General features: G+C 36.5%; 2 protein-coding genes across 2 annotated transcripts; both read right to left on the minus strand.

Annotated features, from left to right (window-relative positions):
- Nucleotides 1–11276: 11276 nt before the first annotated feature.
- LOC103930682 (GDSL esterase/lipase 1-like) lies at nt 11277–13429 on the minus strand. The gene is made up of 5 exons (XM_009340046.3): nt 13079–13429; nt 12836–12957; nt 12327–12539; nt 11912–12167; nt 11277–11796 (listed from the first exon to the last, which is right to left on the minus strand). The coding sequence occupies exons 1-5, from the start codon at nt 13338–13340 to the stop codon at nt 11585–11587; spliced, it is 1065 nt and encodes a 354-aa protein (XP_009338321.1). The 5' UTR covers nt 13341–13429; the 3' UTR covers nt 11277–11584.
- Nucleotides 13430–13867: 438 nt separating this feature from the next.
- Nucleotides 13868–14662, minus strand: LOC125471756. Its single transcript, XM_048572469.1, has one exon. The coding sequence runs from the start codon at nt 14660–14662 to the stop codon at nt 13868–13870; it is 795 nt and encodes a 264-aa protein (XP_048428426.1).
- Between the last annotated feature and the right edge of the window lie 6282 nt (nt 14663–20944).

Below are 20944 nucleotides of genomic sequence, written 5' to 3' on the forward strand. Positions count from 1 at the left end.
GAGGAGAGCTTAGAAGCAGCATAGCCTCGAACCAAGATTTTGTTGCATAAACACCTATTCTTTCAGTTATCCATGAAGAAACACATTGCTAATATCCAATTGATTTAAGAACCTATCATTTTGGTCAACAAGAGTTAATAAGATGCGATTAGTCACTGGTTTGGCAATAGGACTGAAGGTTTCTTTAAAATCAATACCTTTTTGTTGGTGAAACCTTTTTGCCACAAGGTGAGCCTTGTATCTGTCAATTGTACCATCGGGTTTTCGTTTAATTCGAAACACCCATTTACAGCCTACAATATTTTGATGTGTAAAATATGGTACTAAGGTCCAAGTACCTGTGTTTTTTAGAGCTTGAAATTCTTTTAACATTGGTTGATTTTAATGAGCATGCTTGGATGTTTGCAGATAAGTGGTAAGCATAAAAGTATCAATATCAATGGGATGCTTTGTTGCAGAGAGAACTTTTGGTTTAAATATACTTGCTTTGGACCTTGTAATCATAGGATGAAAATTAGTAGGAATAGGTGGTTGAATTTGAGATAAGAGTCTTGATTGTAAAGGTAATGAGTGACTGAGTTGTGAAAGTGATGACTGCGATGGTACTTGTTGAAATGATGATTGCTGAGATGTTGCAGGGGATAGAGATGCTACTAGCTGTGATGAAGACACTATTGAAGATGCTGGAGTGCGCTGAAAGGTTGGAAATGGAAGAATAAATGCTGGAGTAGATGCAAACACTACGTACTGTGGCAGTGATGAGAAGTGAAGCTTCTGTTCATCGTGAAAACACCTTTTACCATCTAGTTTTGATGAACATATGGTTTAAGCCAAGGGTAGTAGTAGCTGCATTCAAACACCTTTAATTTGGAATAATCTGGAGGTTTCCTGAACAGAAGTTCCCAGGAAGATTTGTCCAGTCTAGAAATTGGTAATCTGTTGATGAGATAAAGAGCAGTTGAAAAGGCTTCAACCCAGAACTTGTGAGGAACCAAAAAAGAAACCAAAAGAGTCCTTGCAATCTCTGTAAGATGCATGTGCTTCCCTTCAACACATCCATTTAGTTTTGGAATGTGAGGACAACTATATTGATGAGAGATTCCATTACTTGAAAGAAAAGAATTTAACATAGAACTAGTGAACTCACCCTTTGAATATGATCTCAAGACTTTTATTTTATTTCCAATCATGTTTTCTACATAAGCTTTGAAGGATACAAATATAGAGAAAACCTCAGACTTAGCTTTCATAGGAAATAACCAGGTGTATTTAGTAAACTCATCCACAATTAGCAATTAGAACTTGTAACCACTGACAGAAGTGACTGGAGATGGACCCTAAACATCACAATGTATCAACTCTAAACTAGTAGAAATAGAGATAGTGCTAGAGGCAAAAGACAACTTATGATTTTTACCTATGGCACAATCTGTGTAAAAGAAAGATACAAGCTTGTAACCACTGTGATCAAGACTATACTTATTTAATATTGTCCTAAACATAGCAAACGAAGAATGACCGAGCCTTTTATGCCATGTCTTTAACGATGCTTTAGTGGTAATAAGACCAGAATGTGAAGAAGGAACATTGGAGAGACCTTGAAAGGGATAAAATCCTTCTCTAATTGGCCCTCGAAAAAGTATCCTCCCCGAAGAATGATACTTGATTTCAGAACCATTAGAACCAAGGGTCAAAGAACAATAGTTATCCTTCAAGAATTGATAGGCAGAGAGTGAATTGAATTTCATCTGTGCAACATGAAGAATATTACTTAATCTGAAAGAAGCATGTGGTGTTGAAACTGTAGAATTTCCAATGTGATGGATAGCTATACCTTGTCCATCACCAACATACACATTTTCTTCGCCAAAGTATGGATATGGAGATTGAATGGCAGATATGCCATTAGTAATATGGGATACGGCACCCAAGTCCATCAAACAAGTGGGAGAAGATTGCTTAGAACTGGTGTGAGCACACATAGCAGCTAACTTTGCAGGAGGGATTTTTCTAGCAAAAGCATGATTCATTCGCTCATAACAATCAATAGCTTCATGATCAAAAGAGTTACAAATTTGGTAGGGAGTTCTTCCACCAAAATTGTTACGATTTCCACCAAAATTATTGCGATTTCTAGAATTGTTTCTATAGTTTCCATGAGTTCCACCACAATTGTGAGAATTACCACAAGAATTATTGAAGTTCTTATGACAATTACCATAATTGTTGCGTTGAAAGGATCCTCGACCACGATTATTTTTGTGAAACTTTGGTGAAGCATTGTAGGGTGACTGGTGAGCAACATAAGTTTGAGGAATTTGTAATAGGAAGGAGAGGGGGTTGAGACTGCACAACAAAGGCCTGAAAAGGCTTAGAAGCGGAAGAGGCCACACCTTTATTCTTGTTATTCATGAAAACTTCATTGTTTATCAACAGTCCATGAAGTTTATCCAATGTTATGGTAGAGATCCTGAACATGATAGAGTCAATGAAAGACTTATACTCATCAGGTAATCCATTTAGAGTAACAGCAATCATATCATGATTAGAGACAAGAGCTCTAGCAACCATTAATGAATCAGCAATGCCTTTAATTCTCTGCAAATAATCCGAGATAGAAAGATTGCCTTTGTCCACATAATGGAGACAAGAATAGAGCTGCTGAATGTGAGTTGTAGAAATGCCACCAAATCGATGCTCAAGATTTAACCAGAGATCTTGAGATGATGTGACACCAACGGTGAACAGAATAATGTCCTTAGAGAGAGTTGAATTTAACCAGATCAGTATATTTAGATCTTTTTCATACCAAATCTTGAAAGCAGGGTTCAGAATTCCAATAATTTGACCAGATTCATCAAGAACATAAGGCGGTGGGCAAACTTACGAGCCATCAACAATGTCGGTAAGTTTGTATCGTTGGAAAATCAGAGCGAAGAGAGCTTTCCAGACGAGGTAATTGTCATGCTTGAGCTTCGTAGGAACCATACAATTGATATTCTGAACAGTTATGCAAGAAATTGACGAGATCGGAGAATTTGAAGAATTAGGGTTCATCGCTGCAAAATTGGGATAAGAAATTGCATGATTAGAGGTAACAACTTCAGGTTGCATAGGAGACGAAGTCGAAGACGCCATAACCAAAGATCAAAGGTTGGTAAAGTGAGGATTGCAGAAGCAAAGATCGAAAAAGGAATCGCAAGAAAAGAATGATCGAGAGGTGGTGAAGCAGAAAGGCGGTGATACCATGTAAAGAAAAAAGTTTGTATTATTTCTTTCTTAACGTGTAAGGAATACAACTTAGTATATATACATTTCTCTAATTAAGCTTAGTAACTAATTGTACTTAATTAAATCTCTAACACAAAGATTAGTTACAAAATTGTTACAACTGTAAAAGGCAACTATACAAGTTGTTAGCTATAAGTTATCCCTTTATGAACCACTTGGAGGGCATCACTCTCAAGCACAACCTAAGCCCATTGTTATTCTAGAACCAACTGGACCCTCGCCCTAGCAACTCAGATTATACCATATCGGGACCTATCACATGAGATACTTTTGTGAACAAAACCTCCAGCATAGCTACCGGGTTCGTTATGAAATACCACACCAGTACTCCCAATTTCAGTGGCTGCACAGAAAGCTCCATCAACAGGAGAAAGTTGCTTTTCTTTTTTAGCTGGTCTGTTTTAGTATTTTCCTGTTTACTCAATAATCGCTTCGTAAAGAATGGACCTTAGCTAACTTTCAAAACGTTGAAACCATTATTACAACTAGCTTTTATTACCTAAAACAAATGACTCATGAATTAATGTCAAAAGGAATCTCAACTTGTCCAAATACACACACTAACGGTTACTAGTCCAAATAAAATAGCTATTGGACATTATAATGCCATGTGACATTTGGTGTTCCACTCCATATTAGCTATGATAATTGAAGGTTTAACCTTTTAGTTGAATGAAGACTATCAAACCACATATAATCTCCAGGGTTGCTGCACAGTTCGTATGTTTCTGTTCCATTTTCTCCATCACAATTTGATCCTCGATGTGCTCCAGTACCACAACAGGCATCCGTGCTATTATAGAAGCCTTTCACAATAATGAAAAAAATATAGCAATGGCAATCTATATATGTTTATGCCTAGGATAAATCATTCCTATATGTATATTGTAACGGTCAGAGCCAATTGATAGGCGACGCACCATATTTTAAAGGATTGTTCACCCTGACACCAATTGCATCATAATATTCAAATATTAAAAGTTTGAATCTTGGTTTCTGGCTCTCCAAAGTTTGAGGAGATTAGCTAGAGCTGAGAGTTCTTCAACACATCTACCATAAGCTTGAGGCAGTGACAGAGCTAGAATTTTTAAATAAGGGGGTCATGATTCGACCAACAAAACTCCATTGGACCATTTCATTGAGCACTAGGTAAGTGTTAGAAACATATCAATTCTTGCCAACATCTGCTGAAGGCTTATGTCAATATATGTCAATAACTACAATGATATGTTGAGGTTTGTCAAGGGTGGCTACAGGAAACTATAAAGTAATGTTGAAGACTACTAGGGCTTATCATCTGAGGCATTTCATCGAGCATTTAATGCATATAATAGAGTCACAAGCAAGGAAAGAGAAAAAGAAGGCATGGATGGTTAAAAAAAAAAAAGAATAAGTAGGAGGAGGTTGTAATTTAATTTGCTCTAGCTGTTTATAGGATCAAATACAATATAAATACAAATATCATAGGGTTTTTGAAGATGTTGGGGTCATAGACAACCAATGACCTTATGCAGGCTCCCCCGCTGGCTTGAGGGTAATCTTACTTTTCTAAAGATACAGCCTAGAGGTCCTACATTTTGAAATTGTTGAAATACAATTTGTCCCACATTGGACAGAGGGAAGGAGAAAGACCCATTTAAATAGAATTACCCCACTCTAACTAAAACCGAGGCCTTTTGTGATAAAACCCCACGCTTGAGGATTGGGCAGGTGGTAAAGTGGGGACAATATCAGTGTTGTTGAAATGGGCCCTCAGCCCGATGACCTGAAAAATTCAACATGGTATCAGAGCCAGGGGACGGGCCCGTACTGCCACGTGAATGGGTGGGTCCTCGTTTGGCCTTGCGTGATGGGTAAGCTCCGACTTGGCTCCACGTGGTTACTGATGTGTGGATCTCCACGTGTGATCTATAAAATGGGGTCTCACGTGCGGGGAGTGTTGAAACATAATTTGTCTCACATCGGATAAAGGGAAGAAGAAAAACCCATTTAAATAGAATTACCCCACTTTAACTAACACCAAGGCCTTTTGTGATAAAACCCTACACCTGAGGATTGGGCAGGTGGTAAAGTGAGGACAGTATTGGTGTTGTTGGAATGGGCCCTCGGCCAGTCGACCTGAAAAATTCAGCAGAAGGTGTATCAGTTATGTGACAATGTCAATGAATATGTGTATTTTTTTACTTTACCCATCCAACTAAAATGGTTTATTAGCAACTATCCAAGCTTTGGTGGAGCCAAAATATGAATGTCATAGGATTTGACATCAATCTCAAATAGCTGTTTGAATTGTGAAGTTTAGCCAAAATGTGGTTTCATAAGCTTCACCTACAAAGCTTTAACCTACAAGCTTCACCTACAAAGCTTCAACCAAAAAGCTTCACCTACAAAGCTTCAACATACAAGCTTCACCTACACTTCAACAAAAAGCTTCACCTACAAAGCTTCAACCAAAAGCTTCACCTACAAAAGGCTTTAACCTAAAGGCTTCACCCACAAAGCTTCACCTGTAAAGCTTTAACAAAAAAAAATCAACACTAAAACATGTAAAAGCTTAGTGAAGTATGCCTTAGTGTATTTAACACAGTACACTGAATGAAATAAATCTTTTTATTGATATCTCCGATAAATTATAGACACATGAGTCAAAACAAACAAACAGGAGAAAGCCTTCACAAAGGTTGCTCATGTGAAGTCTCAGTAGTTGGTAGAACCCCACAAGCAAGAGGCACCAGAGGTTGATTATTTGGAGCCTAGTACTTGGTAAAACTCCAGATGGCAAAGACAATAGGTGCTTTTGGAAAAAAGCACAAACTTCTGATGGTCACTTTGAATTTGACTTTCGGATTCCTGCAACTGATCAAGCTTTCTCTTCATACTCGTTAAGTAATTATTTGCAAGTATGTGTAACTCTCTATTTTTGCTTAAGCCCTTTGATCTCTTGTCTAAGACTTGCCACCTTAGCAATTAATGATTCAACTTGGCAAGTTCGAGCAAGTAGGCGTTGGCCCATATTGGATACAGAGCTCACACATTGAAAATTGAAAGCTAGAGAGTCTTGAACAACCAACTTATCAGACCTTTTAGAAAGTATCATGTTATCCTTAGGAGTGAGAGGATTCCTAGCCATCACCGTAGCGGATATGTCATTTTTCATCATAGAGTCCCCAACTGTAAGAGGACCGTTAGGGGATAAGAAAGATGGGTGCCATATCTTGTCTTAAAGAGACATGTCTGCCTCTTCAACAACATTCAAATCAAAACGACGGTCAGATGGGCAAACCATTTTCAGAAATGATGAAAGATAAGGAGGTTAGACAAATCTCAGAAGTGCAAAAAAGGGGAAATTTCTACAGGTAACAACTTTTTGAGCAAGCTTTGTGAACACAATTGATGCCTCTATAAAAGAAGAGGCAACATGGCCACTTGTTCAAAAATTGAAGAGGCACCAGCTATCGGAATTTCAAAAGCCAGATTTTCCTGAATAAAGTTTGTTGGCACTTTTCATACTGCAATTTTAGCTTTTTGGATATCACAGGAAATTTTGTCAAAGATCTTTGACAAGTTGAAACGCGTGAATTTTGTAGTGCCAACTACACCACCATTACCAACAAGAGTAAGGGAACATCACCACTACTTGTTAGTAAGAAATCCCTATATATGTTGACCTCTATCCTACATGGCAAAGCAGACTTATGAGGATGCCTAATTCTTCCTCCTCTCTGAGAATGCATCTTCAACGTCGCCACTTGTTCAAAAATCGAAGAGGCACCGCTTTTTGAATTTCAAAAGCCATATTTTCCTGAATAAAGTTTGTTGGCACTTTTCATACGCCATCTCAACTTTTTGGATACCATGGGTAACTTTGTCAAAGATCTCTGACAAAGTTGAAACGCGTTAATTTTGCAGTTCCAACTACACCATTGTTACTGACAAGAGTAAAGGAACAACACCACTATTTGCTATTAGAAAATCCCTATATATGTCGACCTCCATCCTCTGTAGCAAAGTAGACTTGTGAGAATGCTTAACTCTTCCTCCTCTCAGAGAATGCATCTTCAACAAAGCATCTCGAAATGCTCTATTTTCTTCCTTTCCGAGAATACATCTTCAACCAAGTGACTCAAAATGCTCAACTCATTTCATATCAAGCTTTTTCCCTATCTTTTCCTTTGCCTTTGCTTTTACCTGCAAGACAAGGAGAAAGAAAGCAAACAGTCAGAACCTGAAATCAAACTTCCAATCTGGAACTGATTGGCTGGAACCTTTGCATGGTTGCTTACCTTGCATTGCTCTCGAGTACTTATCTTCAACTGTTGTTAGGTCTCGAATTTCCTCAGCAAATACCTCAGAACAGTTGATATGATATAGGCTCTTTAGATTGAAGCTGCCAAACATGGATGAGTTGCTGAGAAGTGATGTTTTGGAAGATCATTCACCATGTGAAACCGTTCGTGGTCCGTTTCATTCAAGACCAAACCTTGATGGCTCTTTAAAAAACCTTTCAGCCTAGTTCAAGACCAAGCTTGTGGAAAGTCAACAATAAGTAATGCACCTCTTTTGGCAATTCTCCTTGCTCCAAGACTTGGAGGGACTCCCATTATATGGTTTATACCGTACTTCACCAATCCTGAAGCTATAGATAAGGCAAGTGAAAATGATACATCATCTTAGGGGGAAAATTAGAGAACATACCACTTCTACTTGAGGGACAGATAAGGCAAGGGACAATGATTGGAGTGGTAGCTAGCATCAACGTCACAGCTTGCTCGTACACTTATATGCTACTACATTTCGGTTGTTAGAAGTTTTGTGATTATTATTGACTTAGATTTTGCAAGTCCTGAACTAAGAAACTTCCTTCACTCAGAAACTTAGGAGAGCACTGTTTGTACCATACTTGACCAATCTCGAAACTACCAAGCACCAGTCAATGTCATACCGTGAAGGACCCACTGAGGGGTTCATGCTGAGGCACCCTTGCCAAAGCACAAGAGTTTCCCTCCAACCAGAAGTCCAATCACAACGCGACACATGTCAACGTCAGAGGCCAATCACAGCGCGACATATGTCAAAATCAGAGGCCAATCATAGCATGACACATGTCAACGTTAGAATAAAGCTAAAGACTCTCCTCAACTATAAAAGGAGACCATTCTCCTACTATGAATCTCGAATGTCATACTTGTACAAAACTACTCATTAGAACTCATTTATGAGACGCATGCTTGAACCTATGTATTTGGGTAAACCCTTCACTATTAATGAGAACTCCTTTACTCCGTGGACATAGCCAAACTTAGGGTGAACCATGTTCATCTTGTGTTTACTTCCCTATCTTTATCTTTTTACATATTATCCTCACTACGTGACCGAAGCAACCAAGCGAAAGTCACAAACCCTTGACACTTTACGTTGTTCTGAAGTCTTCATTGATTTTATGCATCAACAAAAGTAGACTTGCATGAATCTATTAAAGTATTGTTCTATCTTCCATGAATATGTGTTTTGGTTGATGAGATTGGAATTAAACCATAACTTGAATGACAATAATATGTTTAAGTTGCTTGAATGAGCACTTAGTATATGTGTGTGCATTTTTCTGTTAATTGAAATCATTTGGATGCTTCGATTGATTATTTATTAATCTTTATGAAGACAATCTAACTTAACAAAATAAAGAGTTACTCTTTAAATTTAAAAAGGGGAGAGAGAAAATAACAAAAGCAAAATATTAACAAACTATTAAAACTCACATTCTCTCTCCCAAGAGGTGCGTTGGTTTTTTTGTGAGGTTAATTTGTTAAAATTAGGGCTGGTTTGGTATGGGATACCAAATTGAAAATGGCATAAAGAATTTCGAATCAATCATTTTAGGGATGGGAATCCGATAACAGATCCGGAATCGAAATTCCAGTATTCCCAAATTTCAGGATTCTTGAATTTTTTTTTTGGAATTTCGGGATTTCTCAGAACTAGACCTGCATCAAAATCCAAATCATCCAGATTGAAACAAAAATCATCTGAACTTGCATTATAACGCCAAATTAAAATCAGAGACAGAGTGACTGTGAATCGGTGAAGATTGAAGGAAAAGAGAGAGAGAGAAAGAGAGAGAGAGACAGAGTGAATGGATAGTTAGACCCGCATCCTCCTCTTAACCTGAGCCCCCAATTTGAAACCCCCACATATAGTGAATCATTGGACAGAATCGTAGACAGTCTTAGAAAGAGAGAAACGGGAGAGAGAGTGTGTATGTGCGTTGGTTGTGTGATTGTGCGTGATGGAGGAAGGGTGGAGATTCGAAGATGATGTGGTTATGAGGGGGATGAAGTCGTGAGGTGTGGTGGGGGCCGGAGTGGAGATAGTTCATTGGAGTGAGATTGTGAGAGGGTGGGTGGTTGCTGAGCTTAAAATTTGAGAAGAAGAAAAAGAGAGAGTTTAACACTCTAAGTGAAGGCAGAGATGAGAAAAGCAAGATGAAATGTGCGAGAGTGAGTAGGGCTGGAAGGCAGAGATGAAATGACAAAAACGGACAACCCAAATTATTCTAAAGCAATCCAACAGGTGAAAATTAACCCTGACTTATAAATAAAAAAATAAAAATCGATTTTGTTTCGGATTCCAGAACCAGTGCATTGCTTAAACCGAATCCCTACTGAAAATTTCAATATTGCTTCGGTATGGAGTCTCGAAATTTTGGTATTATTGATTTGTGAATTTTTCGTTATGGGATTGAGATTTTTTCAGTTTGGTTTGGGATTTTAGGGAAAAGTTTCCAGCCCTAGTAAAATAGCGAGGGTTGTTGAAAATAATAAGTTAAATTGGGGAAATAAAACAATTCGTCTCTTGCTGAAAGCACAAAAGCACGCTAACTCCCATTGTTGTCGACTCTTACTTTTAGGTGAGGGTCAGTGGCAAACCTCCCCTCCCACCCTCTCCTTACCAACCCCAACTGCTTCTCCCTCTCTGTTATCCTCTACTACTCGACTTGGGAGTGCTTTGGAGTTGGGTGGTGTAAAGGTGTTATTAGCACTATTATTTAGTAGGATCATAGTAGCGGTTGTTTTTTTTGTTTTTTTGTTTTTTTTGTTTTCGCATTGGTGATTCGTTCACCCCCTTTCCGGTTCATCTAGTCATTTTGATGGGGGCGCATCTGTTGGTTTGTGGGTTCATCTAGTCTTTTTGATGGGGGCGCATCTGTTTGGTGGAGCCAACAATCTTCTAGATCTAGGTTTTACTTGTAGTGGTACTTTTGGGCCTTTTTATTGCATTTTTGGAGTACATCGATATTTTTATACTAAGGAAATGGGGAGTTTGGCTAAGTTATACAATAGGCAGCCTAATTTGGTAACGAATTCGTCATCCATGAGATTCGAACCTAAGACCTCTCACTTCCAAGTGAAAAGGAATACTTCTAGATCGTAGTACTAAGTGACATTTTTATTGTATTTAAATTGTTGTAGTTTTTCTTGTACCTGGTTGCTTTGGATTGCTTTTTGGGATTTTTTTTTAATTTTTTATCTTGTACTAGCCTTTTTAATTAATGAAATTTATTTATTTTGAAAGTTAAATAGCTAGATAAAATAATTCTTTGACACTATTCACTAGCTAAACCAACTAAATTTTACCACTTAGTACTACGGTATAATGGTATTCATTTTTACTTCTAAGTGAGATGTCTTAGGTTGAGTTCTCGTCAAAGGTGAATTTGAATCGCATTATTGCTAGCCATTGTGAGACTTAGCCCACTCCCCCAACTCCTTAGTGTAGATAATATTTTTTGTTCAAAAAAAAATGAAAAAAGAAAAAAGAACTAGCTAAGTTTTAAAATAAATCTTGGAGATGCTGATGGCTGGTCTATTGTGTTAGCAAAGAAAAATTAGTTTCAGATAGGGCTTTTGGGATTTTAAGGAATAAACAAAGAAGATATTGTATGGCCAGAGTCAAAGAAGACATATTCAGTAACATTGTGACATAAACCACAATCTATGACCCTTCCCTTCACAGCTCAAAATTCCTCGATATGGAGCGTTGTCACTCCCTTCCGTCAATGTTAGTATTCAGTTTTCAAACTAATACCAAATAATGTTGCTGATAAGTTTACAAACTATATCGCACCTCTATAGATTTCACTTAAAGAAAAGAATGAAAGAAACAAGAATATTTGATAAAAGCAAAACACACTCTGATTTATTTGAATGAAGAGTTACAACTCTTATTGGCTGAACCAAGTCAGCTATTGATTAGAATTTATTCTCCCCTTCTTTTGGTATCAAGCCATGTATTATGTCTAAACTTCAAATAGCTCCTTCAAGTTATGCCTCCACCATAACTTGGATAGTTTCCTGTAAACCTTTTCGGTTGGATGGAAAGAGTCGAAAAATACGTATTCAGCAACATTGTCACACAACTGATACTTAGTCACTCCTCTCTTCCCTCCACAAGAATCAATTGCTCCGTATGGACCAGAGCCACAACATGCCGTCTTTCCTTCACTGAAGCCTTACAACAAAATAATAACAAAATTAGAAAAGACATAACTTATTAGCTTATGAAAACAAAAAACAAATAAGAGAAACTAAAGCTAAAAGAAGGTACAGTAGGTAGCTATATATACCATATTTTGATGGACGATTTATAATTTGTTTTAGGTATGTATGGACATCAATGGTTGAGTATTTGAATCCTTCGAGCTCTCTCTTCAGCTTTAGGAGCAGTTTTCCAAGTGCTTTATTGTGTAGTTTCACTAGTGGTATAACTTCTTCCGCTGAGGGGCTTGTGTCCCCTGGTTTATGTACTCTCAGGCTCGGTATTTCATTGAGAGGCGGCAAGGTTGAAAATCCAAATTTCCTTCCTCCTTTCTTGTATATTTCCTGACAAAATGTATACGAAGTCATTCATCCAAATATTTTTCTGAATTCATAATCAATAAAAAAGGGCACGAGCTGTTGCAAATTATCGGAAAAAGAAGAAACCAAGCATAGAAAAAAATCATGTGTTACGTATGTGTGTTAAAGAAGGCAAAATGTTACTTTGATCCAAATTGTCAGGTTGCCAATAACCAAGCCAACATATTCTTCATTGCTAAAATTGGATGCTAATGGCGAAATATAGTCATTGGCTCCAATGCTTATTATGTAAACAGCTTTGGAGAGCACTGTGTAGGCTTCTGCATCACCTTGTTTGTGCCTCAACAGCTTCTCCACCATCCTGAATTGACTTATTTGAGTTTTAAGGTCTATCACCTGGAAAGAATAAGGAAAACAAAATTAAGTCATGCCAAATGGATAAATGTCCGCCCGAATTTCTCTCGCACAAGGAAAATCAATGATCGAAAGCTGCAACTGTAGCAAAAAACTCTCAGTGGATAGGCGCTGTGCTCTCAGAGAGTGCAAGACCCTTCGGCTTCAGGACTGAGGGTGGACGCTTTGTCTCCCATCATTCTACTCCTATTAGCTATTATCGCCTAATCCTCTATTTCATTGGAAAAACGAAAGCTCCCAATAATAATGGAAAACATTTTATAAGGTAGAGCACATACAAGTCCCTGATGACTTTCAACTAGAGCACCAGCTCCGCCAGAAGCAAAGTTCACCCCATTAGTATAGTTGTTCAACCCAGGTTGTAAATATGCTGGTATAATTGGTAACTTGGCATACTGAGCTGCAACATCAATGCAAATGTACTAAATATGCTGGTGTAATTGTTAGCAGGAAAGGTGTTTGAAGGGGTATTGAAAAAGTTAAACAACAAAAATTATTGACAGCATGATTAAGATTCTTACCAAGAAAATCTGGGATTAAACGTCCATCGCAAAATCTGCCAGTTGGATACTTGAAGAAGGTCTCACCATATGGGAACCAATTGGCCTGGAAATCAGTGGTGGTGTTTATGTAGTTATTATTTCCAGGATCATAAAATGAATCACCAAAGATGAATAGGGCTGCATGCTTTTTCTGAAGCACAGAATGGCCATAGCAGCTGCACTGAATAACTAGGCAAGTACAGAAAGCCAGGATAGAAATTCTTAACCTCAAAGATGCCATTGAAGTATATGTGTTGCTGTTTTACTTTGAATCATTATCAATTTAATAGAAAATCATTGAAAGGGATCAAATCTTTAGCAAGTGGAAATAATCCCTGAGACAAGCAGACAAGGAAAGTTGATTGAATAATAACAAGATGACAGAACTAAGAACAGAAGATTTGACAATTATACAGATTTAGAAATTTTTGGCTGCATTTTGTAATGGATAAGACGTTTTCATATTCTTTAATGTCTTGTCCACATTCGTCAAAATTATGACAATATAATTAGGGCCGTCTTTGAGATTTCGGGGTCCTGTGCGAATTTCATAAAAGGAGCCATTCATATAAGACATCTTAAAAAAAATTGAATAACGTATTGATGCTAAAAAACAATATCGAAATAAACTTTAAAACTAACTATCTGTTTCTTAATATTATTAAATGTAAAGAAAACTACACAATAACCATAGTACCAATAACTAACAATATTGTCAATCTAAAGAAACCAAATAAACAAAACTTAAAAAAGTCTACAACTGAAGCTTCACTTAAAGATGGCTCTTCCTGCATTCTTTACTGCAAAATCATTAATTAAACCTTCATAATCAATTTTGTCTAAAAAATCACTTTCAAGTCCATTTAACCTTTCCTGCAACATGGTTGACAAGTATGATTTTAATAACTTTAACTTTGAGAAACTCATTTTTGCAGATGCAACGATAACAGGTACAGTCAACAAAATTCTGTATGCAATGCTTGCAGTCGATAAACAATGCATCCTCTTCAAGTAGTTCAATATGTCAATGGGTGTCTTTATTTCTTTTGGCAAACGCTCTCGTAAAAACTTCAACTTTACTAATAATGCATCCCCATCAACATCAAAGAGTTCAGCTTTCTTGAGAAAGTTTTGAAGCCAATCACAACAATCTTTCAATTTATCATTGTCTATCGAATTCAACCATTCTGAAGTGAACAAAAACCCAAATATATCATCATACACTTGATATTCTTCAAACCTTCTCTTCAGTGAACCAATAGTTTGATCTATTATGTACAATGCTGATTGTTCAGTTGGTTGGGATGATTCACCTTTATTCTCATCAAAATGTCTTTTTCTACAAACTTGACGCTTTTCTGGAAACATGGGATCAATTTCCATTTCAATAGCAAGTTTTTTAGCATTAATCATAGCCTCCGCAAACCCAATTTCTCTGTACTTTTCAAAATAAATGATCAATCCTTGTACTTGTTGTATAGCAACATCAATAAGCATGTCTTTTGATTGCAAATATTTGCTAACCTCATTATCAGCAGCCAATATTTCATACCAAATTGTCATGCCCAATAAAAACTCAAAATTCCCAATGTCGAATGTTGCCAAAGATTTAGTTGCACTTCTTGTTACTAAGTCATTGTCACTTTCTGCTAATTGGAGTAAAGCTTTTTTTATTTGTAAAGGTTGGGATTGAATTACTTTAACACTCACAACACGGCTTTCCTATCGTGTGGCCGACAATGATTTGAGAGTCAGTCTTTTTATATTTTCTTTCAAAATCAGCCATCGTTTTGTAGAATTTGCGAACAAGCTGTAAATACGTTGTACTGTTCCAAAGAAGTCTTTCGCTATGCCACAAGAGTTTGCCATATCACAAAGCGTGAAGTTAAGACTATGGCTACCACATAAAGTGTACATTGCCCTATGATTTATATCCAAAAGCCTCTTTTGTACACCTTGATGTCTCTCTCTCATATTTGATCCATTATCATAACTTTGCCCTCTTACATCATCAATATCAAGATCAAGAACTTTTAATACATTTTGCAACTCTTCAAACAGTCATTCTCCTGATGTGTTATTCATAATCAGATATTGCAAAAAAAAAAATTCTTCTACTTTTATTGGAGTACTGTTCATATCCACACATCTTATGATCAAGGTCATTTGTTCTTGGTGGCTAAAATCAGTAGTACAATCAAGTATCACTGTAAAATATTTAGCTTCTTTGACTTTTTGAATGATTGCAGCTTTGATTTCACAAGATATCAACAATATCAACTCATTTTGGATGATATGACTAAGATAATGATAACAAATCTCATTATTTTCGAAGCGTTGAAGATGATTCTTTATCAATGAATCAGATTCAGCCATCATTTGAACTAGGCCCATAAAATTTCCATTACTTTCTTGATAAAGCGTATCGTTATTTCCACGAAAAGTCAGTGTGTGTTAAGCTAAATATTTCACAATGGAAATCAACCTTTGTAGTAACTCCCTTCAATGCTCTTTTTCTTTCTTGATCTGATCTTGCATAACTTTGTTAATTGTTTCGTTTTTCTGCAATCTAAGACGTAAATCAATCCAAGTGGTTATGTTCAAGATGCGATCAAAATTGTTTTCATGCTCTTTAAGCCTCACATTGAGATGTGTCCAATCTTTGTAGCCCTCATTTGCTAATTCACCTTTGAGAGGCCCTTTCTTGAACAATTTACAACAAAAGTATCAACATCATTTGAATAGACTAGCCAATCTCTATCATGTTTCTCTCCATTGGATAAGTATCGAGTGTAAAAGGTTGCATTAAAACGTATATTAAACTGATCTTTAGGACCTTTCTTAATTGATAGATCTCTCGCAGGACCTTTTTCGGCCAACAAATCAATCCATTTGGGATCAAGACTATCCCAAATTTGAGGATCATAAATGTTTGAGGGAATGGACTTACTTGGTTGATCAGTGACAATAAGAGCATCCTCATGATTATCATTCTCATCAAGGTCATCATCATTTCATCATTGCCCAAATCATCAACTAATTTCTCATTGTCATCCTATTGTTCCGTAATTAAATCATCCACTGAACTTTGTGGTTCTTTTTCTTTCAAAAAGAACCTATCAATAGCTCATTTTTTGAGACTGAATCAATTGTTCAACTTTTCTTTTTCTTTGATGCGTTAAGTAGCCAGATGGATATTTTCTAGTAGGTGCCATGTTTTATATCTCAAACAAGATCACAATAAAATTATAGTAAGTATGAACAATGAAACCTGATAGTCCGTAAAACGTGTGCGTCTAGCATTTTTTTGTGACTGCTCTTCTCTTGATTTTGCCCTGAAAAGTCCAAAAAAATAAAAAAAAAATCATTATAGATGAGAAATACCCAAATCTTCAAATTTTGCGTCAATATACTTAAATTAGTAAATATCTTACTTTGATCGAAGTCTACGTCACTCTAATAATTTGGAAGTTTCTCTTTAATTTCATAAATTTATAAATTAGGGTTTAATAATGTGTGGGAAATATAACAATGGGACGAAGAGAGAAGGGAATTACATTGGGAGTTTGGGACACTGGCACAACGTCTGGGATTTTGACTTCCCTGTGCTCTTGTAGTCTGGTGTGAAAAGAAGAAAAGTGGAACGCAGCAATGAGATTTTGGAGTGAGAGAAGTAGTCTGTCTCTGAATTGTTTGCCTCGGTTAGTGGGGTTCTCCACTTTAATTGATTAACTTTGCCCTTTGTGAATTATTATTTTATATATTTTTGTACAGGTTGTAGGTAGTAGTCTGATGGCTTTTAGGTAGTAGTCTAATGGCTTTTAGGCTCGTCAGATTTTTATATGTATATATTTTGATTTGATTAGTATTTCTATCTATTATATATAATATTATTATATCTATATTATTATATTCAATAAAAAATATTTTTGGGGGCCCCCAAAATTTTGGGGCCCTGTTCCATGGAACCTATTGCACTCCCCCAAAGCCAACTCTGAATATAATTAGATCATAAATACATAAGAAAAATTAGTGATGGCAATAATGTCAAGGATGATATTAGAATTGAAAAAAAGAAAAATGAAAAAGAGCTTTCATCATAAAATTAATTGGTAATATGAGATTTGCCAAACCTCTTATAAGCACAAGTAAGGTCCTATTTTTCCTGATGTATGATTGATACTCTCAACACGTCCCCTCACGTGTGGTGAAATTTTAAGTCTAACATGTGGATAACACAAATCGGATGAAGTCAAGCACGTATAGTTGGTGAGCTTCACACGCAGGATAACCTGCTCTGATATCATGAAGAAGAGGTTCCACCATAAAATCGATTACCAACTTACTTCTGATTAATGGCAAGGTTTCTCCCTCTATGATGTAGGACTCTTTAACTTTCACATCCTCACACGCCTCCCTCACATGGCGAATTCTCAAACCACATACATGGACAATACAAATTGGGTGACGTGGAGCACGTGTGACCATTAATTTTCACACTTAGGTCAATCTACTCTGAAATCATGAACAAAGTTGAGGTTAATTGGCAATGAAGACTAGTCCAGCCTTTTATAAGCACATACAAGATCAATCTCTTTCTTGATGTGGGATTTGTACTCTCAACAAGAAGTTAATAAAAATATATGTTGGCATCTAAAGGGTTCATTCATGATTAATGTTAAGGCAATATCTTTAATAAACATTTGCAAACTTGAGATATAAAAATATTTGTTGGCATCTAAAGGGTTCATTCATTATGAATGTGGGATTCTGACTTCCTATCCTCTGGTAGTTTGGTGTTAAAAGAAGAAAAGTGAAACGCAACGATGGGATTTTGGCATGAGAGAAGTAGTTTGTCTCTGAATTATTTGCCTCGTTTAGTGGGGTTCTCCACTTTAATTGATTAACTTAGCCCTTTGTTATTTTATATATTTTTGTATAGGTTGTAGGTAGTAGTCTGATGGCTTTTAGGTAGTAGTCTGACTCTGATGGCTTTTAGGCTTGTCAGATTTTTATATGTACATATTTTGATTTGATTAGTATTTATATATATTATTATATTCAATAAAAAATATTTTTAGGGGCCCTGTGCCATGGAACCGGTCGCACTCCAAGAAAGCCGACTCTAAATATAATTAGATCATAAATACATAAGAAAGATTAGTGATGGCAATAATGTCAAGGATGATATTAGAAGTGGAAAAAAAAAAAAAAGAGCTTTCATCATAAAATTAATTGGTAATATGAGATTTGTCAAACCTCTTATAAGCACATGCAAGACCTCTTTTTTCTGATGTATGTTTAATACTCTTAACACGTCCCCTCACGTGTGGTGAATTTTTAAGCCTAACATGTAGACAACACAAATCGGGTGAAGTCAAGCACGTATAGTCGGTGAGCTTCACACATAGGAGAACTTGCTCAGATATCATGAAGAAGGGGTTCCACCACAAAACCGATTGCCAACTTACATATGATCAATGGCAAGGTTTCTCCCTCTACGATGTAGGACTCTTTAACTTTCACATCCTCACACGCATCCTTCACATGACGAATTCTCAAACCAAATACATGGACAATACAAATTGGGTGACGTGGAGCACGTATGACCATTAATTTTTATACTTGGGTCAACCTACTCTGAAACCATGAAGAAAGTTGAGGTTAATTGGTAATGAAGAGTAGTCCAACCTTTTATAAGCACATGCAAGATCGATCTCTTTCTTGATGTGGGATTTGTACTCTCAACAAGAAGTTAATAAAAATATTTGTTGGCATCTAAGGGGTTCATTCATGATTAATGTTAAGGCAATATCTTCAATAAAGAGTTGCAAACTTTGTTGGCATCTAAAGGGTTCATTCATGATTAATGTTTGGGATTCTGACCTCCCGTGCTTTGGTAGTCTAGTGTGAAAAGAAGAAAAGTGGAACACAACAATGGGATTTTGGTGTGGGAAAAGTAGTTTGTCTCTGAATTGTTTACCTCGGTTAGTTGTAGGTAGCAGTCTGATGGCTTTTAGGTAGTAATCTGACTCTGATGGCTTCTAGGTAGCAGTCTGATGGCTTTTAGGCCTGTCATATTTTTATATGTATATATTTGATTTGATTAGTATTTCTATATATTATTTTATATATATTATTAAATTCAATAAAAAAATATTTTTGTGGGCCCCAAAATTTTAGGGCCCTGTGCCATGGAACCGGTCGCACTCCCCCAAAGGCGGCTTTGAATATAATTAGATCATAAATACATAAGAAATATTAGTGATGGCAATAATGTCAAGGATGATATTAGAAGTGAAAAAAAAAAAAAGAGCTTTCATCATAAAATTAATTGGTAATATGAGATTTGCCAAACGTCTTATAAGCACATGCAAGGTCCTTTTTTTCCTAATGTATGATTGATACTCTCAACACGTCCGCTCATATGTGGTGAATTTTTAAGCCTAGCATGTGGACAACACAAATCGGGTGAAGTCAAGCACATATAGTTGGTGAGCTTCACACACAGGACAACCTGCTCAGATACCATGAAGAAGGGGTTCCACCATAAAATCGATTGCCAACTTACTTATGATCAATGGCAAGGTTTCTCCCTCTACGATGTAGGACTCTTTAACTTTCACATCCTCACATGCCTCCCTCATATGGCGAATTCTCAAACCAAATACATGGACAATACAAATTGGGTGACAAGGAGCACGTGTGACCATTAATTTTCACACTTAGGTCAACCTACTCTGAAACCATGAGGAAAGTTGAGGTTAATTGGCAATGAAGAGTAGTCCAACCTTTTATAAGCACATACAAGATCAATCTCTTTCTTGATGCGGGATTTGTACTCTCAACAAGAAGTTAATAAAAATATCTGTTGGCATCTAAAGGGTTCATTCATGATTAATGTTAAGTCAGTATCTTCAATAAAGAGTTACAAACTTGAGATATAAAAATATATGTTGGCATCTAAAAGGTTCATTCATGATTAATGTCTGGGATTCTGACTTCCCGTCCTCTGGTAGTTTGATGTGAAAAGAAGAAAAGTGGAATGCAACGATGAGATTTTGGCGTGAAAGAAGTAGTCTATCTCTGAATTGTTTGCCTCAGTTAGTGGGGTTCGCCATTTTAATTGATTAACTTTGCCCTTTGTTAATTATTATTTTATATATTTTTGTACAGGTTGTAGGTAGTAGTCTGACTCTGATGGCTTTCAGGTAGTAGTCTGATGGCTTTTAAGCCCGTCAGATTTTTATATGTATATATTTTGATTTGATTAGTATTTATATATATTATTATATTCAATAAAAAATATTTTTGGGGGCCCTGTGCCATGGAACCGATTCCACTCCCCCAAAGCTGGTTCTGAATATAATTAGATCATAAATACATAAGAAAAATTAGTGATGGTAATAATGTCAAGGATGATATTAGAATTGAAAGAAAAAAAATCTTTTATCATAAAATTAATTGGTAATATGAGATTTGCCAAACCTCTTATAAGCATATGTAAGGCCCTCTTTTTCTTGATGTATGATTGATACTCTCAACACTTCCCCTCACGTGTGGTGAATTTTTAAGCTTAACATGTGGACAACACAAATCGGGTAATGTCAAGCAGTATAGTTGATGAGCTTCACACGCAGGACAACCTGCTCAGATACCATGAAGAAGGGGTTCCACCATAAAATCGATTGCCAATTTACTTATGATCAATGGCAAGGTTTCTCCCTCTACGATGTAGGACTCTTTAACTTTCACATCCTCACACACATCCTTCACATGACAAATTCTTAAACCAAATACATGGACAATACAAATTGGGTGATGTGGAGCACGTGTGACCATTAA

Source organism: the organism of the source record quoted next, unplaced genomic scaffold (genome assembly GCF_019419815.1).
Source record: "Pyrus x bretschneideri cultivar Hongxiangsu unplaced genomic scaffold, Pyrus_bretschneideri_v1 Contig61, whole genome shotgun sequence".
In the NCBI taxonomy this organism is placed as follows: domain Eukaryota; kingdom Viridiplantae; phylum Streptophyta; class Magnoliopsida; order Rosales; family Rosaceae; genus Pyrus; species Pyrus x bretschneideri.

Excerpts from the sequence above, each read along its gene's own strand:
- LOC103930682 (XM_009340046.3), bottom strand. The coding sequence starts at position 13,340 with ATGGCATCTTTGAGGTTAAGAATTTCTATCCTGGCTTTCTGTACTTGC. Across the intron at positions 12,958-13,078 it reads TTTAATCCCAGATTTTCTTG|CTCAGTATGCCAAGTTACCA; the intron begins GTAAGAATCTTA and ends TTGATGTTGCAG. Across the intron at positions 11,797-11,911 it reads AAATCGTCCATCAAAATATG|GCTTCAGTGAAGGAAAGACG; the intron begins GTATATATAGCT and ends TTTTGTTGTAAG.
- LOC125471756 (XM_048572469.1), bottom strand. The coding sequence starts at position 14,662 with ATGACAATTTGGTATGAAATATTGGCTGCTGATAATGAGGTTAGCAAA.